Below are 8,817 nucleotides of genomic sequence, written 5' to 3'. Positions count from 1 at the left end.
TTGATCATAAAAAATGGTGACTATATCAAGTATTGTGGAAGTAGTGGACAAGTAAGGATTGTGAAATTGTGGTGGTTGTTGTTGTTGTTCCTGTTATGTGCTGTCAAGTTGGTATTATGGTACACTCCCAAAATTAAATACTAGGCAGCACTAAGAAATAATTATTTTTTAAAAGGCTATATAACATGGGAAAGTCTAGAGAGCATTATACTGAGTGAAATACCTCAGTCACACAAGGATAAATACTGCATGAGGCCACTATTGTGAAAATAGGAAGATAACTGAGCAAGACATGCATAAATGTTCAAAAGGGAAAAGGGAAAGGAAAGAAGTAAAATGAGAGCAGAAGAAAAGGAAGAGGGGGGATAACTAGGAAGGCAGAGGTAGATGGCAGAGGGAGAGGGCAAAAAAAGGAAAAATTCAATGGGGACTTGAGAAGACCAAGACCAAATGATAATAAGGGTAGATTAATGATAATTCATGATGTACAATGTATATTAATAATTGTATAAAACACAATGTACATGACTGAAACACAATGCATATAAACAATTAAACCAATTAAAAAGACTAAAAAAATGAAAAATTAACACTAAAAAGTTGATCTTAAATTTGGAATTGGACAGAGAAGATCATGCAAAAGAATCGAGGGCCCATCATTGTTCTAAGTGGTATACTGTGGGGAATAAGAATCTATGTGAAATGCAATCTGGAAATAGACCAAGAGAACATACGTGTAAAAGAAAATAAGTAGGAATATCTCTTAGTATCATAGTCATAGGGATCTCTGGTGACTTAGTGGTAAGGCATTGTCCTACCATATGAAAGGGTGGGTGTATGGTTCAAATCCACTAGCTGTTCCATGGGACAAGGATAGACAATCTCCTCCTGTGTCATTTACAGCCTCTGAAAACCCAGAGGATGGTCAGCTCTGAGTTGGTTCTGAGTTAATGGAACATAACAACAAAGCAACATCATACCAGTGATCTGGGATATAAAAGAGAAATCTATTTTCTATGCTATTTCACTTTTAAAAGGAAATATCATTAGTTTTCTATTGCTTTTTCAGAACAGTGAAGTTTTAAATCAGAAAGTTGCTTCACTGGTCTATCATGAACCCGAAATTTCACTATTAATAATTTCTTTATTTATTTTTGTGAAGGTTCCTTGGAATTATTTTTTTTTCATATGACTCTCTTTTTTTTCATGGCTGTATTCTCTATGCCTCTTACCTACTTTATATTTTCCAAATTTCTTTCTATGTACTTTATTCCCAGGTTTTTAAAAATAATTTTAATGAACATTTACAGAGAATTTGGACTTCGGTTCATTCATTGCTGCACTTCTCTACCTGCCCAGCCCTCTCCGCCCACCCCCCCAGTTTGCTCCTCTCTTTCAAAAGTAAAAGAAAGACTCCCTCCCTGGTACACAATCCCCCCGGGCCCCTCCCACCTTCCCAAGTACATTCCACTATGCAACCTTAATTGTGGACTCTTGTGATAACGATAGGGTATTATAGAGTTATATTTTTTTAAATTTAGGTTGTTTATTTTTCATTTCATTGAACATCTACAGAGATTTTGGGATTCCATTCATTCATTGTTGCACCCTTCTCCCCGCATATATGGTAGAACAAACAAAGTAGGAGATATAGACAGAACCCCAAGCAAACAAGTAACTATATGAGTATTTCTTTAATTCAGTCCTTCAAAAACAATTAAGATTATTATTTTATTTAAGAGTCCATTCTGATGCCATTTACACACAGTGTCATTCAGTTGGGAAATATAGGAGAGAAAATCTGTTGATTTTCTGCAACTAAAGGAAAAACAGTATTATATCTGATGTTTCTTAACTAGATAATATATAGTATGATATAGATTCACTTGAGACAATTTAAAAAATATAAATATGTCTAAGCTTTGTTAAATAGAGTGAATCTTAATACATAAAATTATTGTTCAAGTAATATAAGTAAAATAAATTTTAATAAAAGGGCAACATTAATTTCATAACTAATGAAAAGAATAAGAAAGGAATATTAATTATAAGAAATGGTAAAAAAAGACATTAACTTTAGAGAAAACACAAAGAAGCAGGCTGTTAACATGAAGTTTAGTATTTCTAACTACCACTCTGGGGTAGACTATCCCTCATACCCATGACTCTGCTTAACACAATCTTTACATCCTTATTTCTTAAACTGTAGATTAAAGGGTTCAGCATAGGGATCACTGTGGTATAGAACACAGAAGCCACCTTCTCCTGGGCCATATTGCTGCTGGATGTTGGCTTAAAGTACATGAATATGACAGAACCGTTAAAAACCCCAACAGCTGTAAGATGAGAACCACATGTTCCAAAGGCTTTAGACTTTCCCTCAGTTGAGTGTATCTGAAGAATGTTACACAGTATGAAGACATAAGAGATAATTATGGCCACAGTTGTTGTAAGCACATTGAATCCACCCACAAATATCAACAGAAGTTCATTGATGTAGGTACTAGAACATGAGAGCTGTAGGAGAGGAAGCACATCACAGAAGTAATGGTGGATGACATTGTCTTGACAAAAGACAAGCTTGATCATGGAGATAGTGTAAGGCATAGCCCCCAAAGATGCCATGATATAGACTCCAGTTACCAGCACACTGCAGACCTTCTGAGACATGATGACACTATAAAGCAATGGACTACATATTGCTACATATCTATCATATGCCATAGCAGTTAGCATATAGCACTCAGCTGTAGCGAAAAGACAAAAGAAGAAAAGCTGTGCCATACATTCAGGGTAGGATATAATATTTTTCTCCCATATAAAATTGCCCAGGAGTTTAGGGGTTATAACCGAGGAATAAAAGAGATCTATTACTGACAAATTGCCAAGAAAAAAGTACATAGGAGATTGGAGCTTGGAACTGAATGAGATGAGGAGGATCATACCTACATTTCCCACTACAGTAACCCCATAGATCCCTAGGAACAGGAGAAAAAGTGGCAACTGGAGTTCTGGGTTGTCTGTTAATCCCTCGAGGACAAATTCAGTCACTGTGGAATAATTTTGTCCATCCATTCCCTTCATGAGATGGATGTGAGACTAAGAAAAGGAAAATCAAAGGCATTAAGAATCCTATTTGTCTATTATTAATAATAGCTTTACTCATATTTGAGAGAAGAAAAAGAACCCTTAGTTAATGTGGGTAATCAATAAGTTGATTAATTACTTTGTCAAGTAAGAATTGTGTAATTTTAGCCAGTGATATTCATAAGTTGTAGAAAAAGAAAAAAAAAACAAGGCATAGATAAAATGTGTTTTTAAAATGTATTCTCTGTTATATTCTTAATAGAAGACAGCTGTCAGTATGTATATACCTTCACAGGTGTTATAACTCTGATTATATTTTACAATGCTGGAATTATTGGCACTAGGAATATCAAGGTTTTCTTAATTTAAGAAAGTTTTAAGAACAAATTTCAATTCTGGAATTATTGGCACTAGGAATATAAAGATTTTCTTAATTAAAAAAAGTTTTAAGAACAAATTTCAGTTTAAATTGTGCATCTATTGTGCATTCTGGGTTGCTGTTTTCCATAGAATACAAAGTTCTCCTCCAGAAGCTGGTAAGGGAATTCATATCTTACAGTGAAGATTCATAGTCAAATGGAGGTGCAAAAGTCATAATGCTCCAAATTAACCAGGTCCTTAATTTAATCTTTGTGTTCTTTATTAAAATGAAAGATTATTCTGCTATAGCTGTTTTCTAAGAACTTTGGAAGCAATGAAACTAAGAGGCAGAGACCTATTTTCTCATTGCTGCTCCAACCTACATGTACATAGGCAATAGATTTATGTTTTTCTCTAGCTTCAATTGTATTGCTTAAGTAATAGATATGTTTGTGTCAATAGTTTCATTACTAGATTATATTTTATAATTTTCCAGAACTAATTCTTTTTAATAATAAATGCTTTAAGAAAAAAAGTGTTTACTTACTTGAATATTGTGAGAAGCAAGTGTTGCTCCTACCTAACTTAACTCTTTATCTCTTGTGTTATTAGATAAATTATGATAGCATCCTGGCAAAACTTACCTGTCAGGACCCTTGCTAATTTTGTTTTGATTCAGTTTCTATTGGCACTTAACATCAAAATCAAATTACAAATATTTGGAAATAAAGAAGAAATGTAGCTCCTTCTCAAATTATAAGATCAGATTCCTGCCCCATTTGTGCCAATAATTCACTGTGTGGTTTTGGAAAATTCACTTCATCCTTTTCACTTCCATAAAGATGGGATTGGGCAGCAAAATCTCTAAAGTTGGTAATAATATTTTTAAGAGTTTATAATTGACTATGAGTTATCAGTAGTCAAGATTCTATTCTATATTCAGTTTCTCAGATGCCTTTTATAAACATAAGAATTAATTTCTTTTTTGTTTCTGGGTCTTTTAATACTAAGGACATGCATGAGTCAAGTATTCTCCTAGGGCTATAGTTCTTGGGAAGACTCTCAGAGGTGAAATTCTCCTAAGAAGAAAAGCAATTACTAAGTTATGTTTACACATAATTATAATGACCTTCCCAGGCTACTTGCATTTCCAACTATCAAATTGAAAATGTTAATATTACTTCTTGGAAAATATTTTTATGTGGTAGTGGAGAATAGGTTCTTATTATCATAAACCGATTCTCAGTATTTTGGGAAGTGCTCTGACTTACTTCAAAGATCAGAGGTCCAGGTTCCACATCTTGATGCGTGCTACTGAAGTAAAGAAAGAACAAGTGGCTCTTGCTTCCAGATTTGTCATTCTTTGTGCTGTAATTAAGATCCTGAAACACTGGATTAAAATTTTGCTGTTTCAATGACAACTTCTCTCGGAAGTCAAGCTTTCCTCCTAAATAGATCCCTCACTGGTTTTGATGTAGTTATAAAGGCAAGCATTTTCATTAAAGTTTGTAAAATGATTCTGTTGACTCTTCCCCAAACAGATTTATACATCTGAGATATTGTCATAGGTACTTATTCTTTGATTTGCTTGTTGTTGTTATGTGCCATTGAGTCACCTGCGACCCATGTTGCTGTTGTTATGTGCCGTCGAGTCGTTTGCGACTCATAGAAACCCTATGAAAGTCTGCGACCCATAGCAGCCTTATTTATAGCAACTGAAGCCTGCACTGTCCTGAGCCAGTCTCGGTGATTCAGACACACCAATCCTCTATTGTGCCAGATACTGTTATCAACCCACCTCATACAGGGTCTTCCTCTTCTTCACTGTCCCTCCACCCTTTCAAGCATGATGTCCTTCTCCAAGGACCCATCCCTTCTGGCCATGTGCCAAAAGTTTGGGAGAAGGAGCTTTAAAATTCTAACCTCCAAGGAGAAATTTTATTTCACACTCTCCAATAAAGACTTGTTTTCTTGACATTCCATACCAAGACAAACTAATTTCAATCTTAATTCTAGATGCTTTGCTTTCTTGGGAAATGTTCGACACTTCTTTTTCTTGGGAAGATTGGGTATACTATAGATATACTAAGAGCATGCTGAGAGATATCGATAACAATTTTTTTATGGATTAAGGTGTGTATCTTGCTTGAGTTTTCTGCAGATAGTTTTCCAATTTTGCCAACACCATTTGTTTAAAAGGCTGTTGTTTTCCCACTTGACTGATTTAATCTCCTTGTCAAAAATAATTTGCCCATAGGTAGATGGGCTGATTTCTGGATTCCCAGTTCTATTCCATTGATCTATGTGTCTGTCATTGTACCAGTACCAAGCTATCTTGATCACTAGAGCAGTGTAGTTGGATTTGAAATAAGGGAGTGAGATGCCTCCTACCTTATTTCTCTTTTTAAGAAGTGCTTTGCTTATTCGGGGCCTCTTTTGATTCCAGATGAAATTGGAAATAGTTTTTTTCATAGTGCTGAAGAATGGAATTAGTATTTGCATTGGTTTTGCACTGAAGGTGTAAATTGCCTTTGGTAGTATTGCAGTTTTCACAATATTGAGTCTTCCTACCCATGAGCAAGAGATATTCTTCCACTTCTCCAGGTCTCTTTTTGTTTCTTATAGTAATGTTTTTTAATTTTATTTAAATAGATCCTTTGTGCTTCTGGTAGATCCAAACCTCAGTCCATACACAAAAACCAACTCAAAGTGGATTATGGACCTAGGACTAAAACCAAGAACTATAAACTTCATTAAAGAAAAGCTTGGAAGAACCCTAGAAGTCCTAATTCCTAACATAAACAGTCTTCCAAGCATCCTGGAAAATGTACACCCAGGAGAGGATAAAATAGGTGAATGTGACCTTCTAAGAATCAAATCCTTATGCACATCTAAAAACTTCTCAAACAGGATAGACAGATTTGGGAAAAAAATATTTGATAATGATATGTCAGACAAGGGACTTATATCTAGAATTTATAAAATATTCTGGCACAACAAAAAGATGAAGGTAAATAACCCAATTAAAAACTAGGCACAGGGTATGAACAGACACTTCACCAAAGAATTTTACACAACAGCAAACAACAAATGCTGGTGAGGTTGTAGAGAAACTGGAACCCTTATTCACTGTTAGTGGGGGTGTAAAATGGTGTAACCTCTTTGGAAGGCTGTATGGCACTTTCTCAAAAGGTTGCAAATAGAAATATCATTTGAGCCAGCAATTCCACTTCTGGAAATTTACCCTAAAGAAACAATAACCATCATCCAAGCAGATATATGCACACCCACGTTTATTGTGGCTTTGTTCACAATAGCAAATAGCTGTAAACAACCCAAGTGCCCATCAGCAAATGAATAGATAGAGAAGTTCTGGTATATTCACACAATGGAATACTATACAGCACTGAAAAACAAGGAACTCATGAAATACTATACTAAGTGGATGGCATTATACTAGGGGATATTATACTGAGAGAACCATCTCAGTCACAAAAAGACAAATATTGCATATGGCCACTATTGTAAAACAGGACTGACATTGGAGTTGAGGGAAAACTGAGAAGAAGGGGAGGAATGTATACTGTATTTCAACAGATGAGGGAAAGAACTGTTTAAAAGGGATATATGATTAGGTATTATTGTCATCAAAGGAGTCCAGAATGATGGCTTGCACAGTGCAGTGGACTTGGGGGGAGATATTGTATAACAATGAAAAAATTTTTCTTTTACTCATCAGGGAGAAAAGTGAATTGGGGGAAGGGGTTAGGCAGGTAGAAAAGTGCAACAGTGAATGAATGGAAACCCTAAGTCTCTGTAAACTTTCATTAAATTCAATTAAAAAACATTTTAAATCTCAAAATAATCAAAGTGGGAATGAATATCAGTCTAAAAAAGCATTGCCTATTTCCAAACTCACTGATATTTTGGAAAAGACGTCAATGATGTGAATTCTACATAAAATAATTACAACTCCAATACTGAGCATTTCTATACTATTTCTATACTATTGTTGTTGTTAGGTGCTATTAAGCCTACTACAACTCATAAAGACCTTGTGTATAGAAACATGTGAACCTTGCCTAAGCACTTCCACCCTCACCATCTCTAATATGCTCAAGCACATAATTGCAGTCAATATATCAAATTGACTTGTTGGAGCTTTTACTCTCTTTCTTCGATCATCTGCTTTATCCTTATTCTTTTCCAAGGACTGATAACTCCAAAGAATATGACCAAAATATGTGAGAAAAAGTGTTGATAGTGGAAACAAGCAAACTGAAGAGTTTGTTAAATCTCAAACTCTTCACCATCTATCATGATGCCACCAGTTGGCCCAGTGGTGAAAATCTTTGTTTTCTTTTATTATTTTTACTATACCAGTTTATTTAAAAAAATTCAAATACATTGTTTTTCAGAACAGATTCTTCCAAAATTGTACAACTCCATGATTAATCCCCCTTCCTCTGCATATCCTCATCCCTCTGTTTCCACTCCCCTTGGATCCTTATACTCATTCTACAACAATAGTTTTATACAATATTCGTCCTTGTGGGACTGAGTTAATTCACACAGAATTATGCTCTCCAGTCCTAGTAGTCCATGGTATATTCATGGTGTAATAGGGGTAGGTGTGTCAGAGACAATAAGATTGGCACAGGTTAGAGCAGGGTTTAGGGCTGTTATACACAGGGTCGCTATGAACTGCAGGTGACCAGATAGCACATAACAACAACAAAAAGGAGGACCTAAGGCATTTGTTGCAGAAGGTCAAGGACTGCAGTATTCAATATGGATTGAAGTTCAACATAAAAAAAAAAACAACCAAAGATTCTCACCATTGGACTAATTGGCAGCATCATGATAGACAGTGAAGAGATTGAAATTGTTAACAGCTTCAGCTTGCTTGGCTCCACAATCAACTGTCTTGGTGCTGGCAGTAAGGATAACAAATTGCATCCAGAAAATCTCCTGTCAGGGAACTTTCAAGAGTACTAGTGAGCAATGATGTCAATCTAGGGACTAAAGTGTGGCTGATCCAGGCCATAGACTTTACAATCACTTGCTATGTATCAGACAGCTGGACAATGACTAAGAATGATAGAAAAATTGATGCCCTTGAGTTGTGGTGCTGGAGAAGAATATTGAATATACCATGGACTGCTAGGAGGACAAACAGAATCATCCTAGAGGAGATGAAATCAGGTTGCTTCTTGAAGGCAAGGATTTTGAAGCTCTGCCTCACATACTTTTGTCATGTTTCAAGGAGGGACCAGTCTTTAAAGAGGGACATCATGCTTGGAAGAGTGGAGGGACAGTGCAAGAGAGGAATACCCTGGATGGGATGGATTGACTCAGTGAGTGGAGTAA

At 35.6% G+C, this 8,817-nt stretch overlaps 1 protein-coding gene across 1 annotated transcript; it reads right to left on the bottom strand.

The window, feature by feature from the left end:
- Positions 1–2,124: 2,124 nt before the first annotated feature.
- On the bottom strand, positions 2,125–3,075 carry LOC102844235 (olfactory receptor 8D1-like). The gene has a single exon (XM_006892837.1). It carries the CDS (start codon positions 3,073–3,075, stop codon positions 2,125–2,127), a length of 951 nt encoding a protein of 316 aa, XP_006892899.1.
- Between the last annotated feature and the right edge of the window lie 5,742 nt (positions 3,076–8,817).

Source organism: Elephantulus edwardii, unplaced genomic scaffold (genome assembly GCF_000299155.1).
Source record: "Elephantulus edwardii isolate Elephantulus edwardi_28Jun2011 unplaced genomic scaffold, EleEdw1.0 scaffold00120, whole genome shotgun sequence".
NCBI classification, from domain to species: Eukaryota; Metazoa; Chordata; class Mammalia; order Macroscelidea; family Macroscelididae; genus Elephantulus; species Elephantulus edwardii.
This window is presented reverse-complemented; position numbering and strand designations above follow the sequence as displayed.

Bases quoted from the DNA above. Each gene is read 5' to 3' on its own strand.
- LOC102844235 (XM_006892837.1), bottom strand. From the start codon at position 3,075: ATGGATGGACAAAATTATTCCACAGTGACTGAATTTGTCCTCGAGGGA.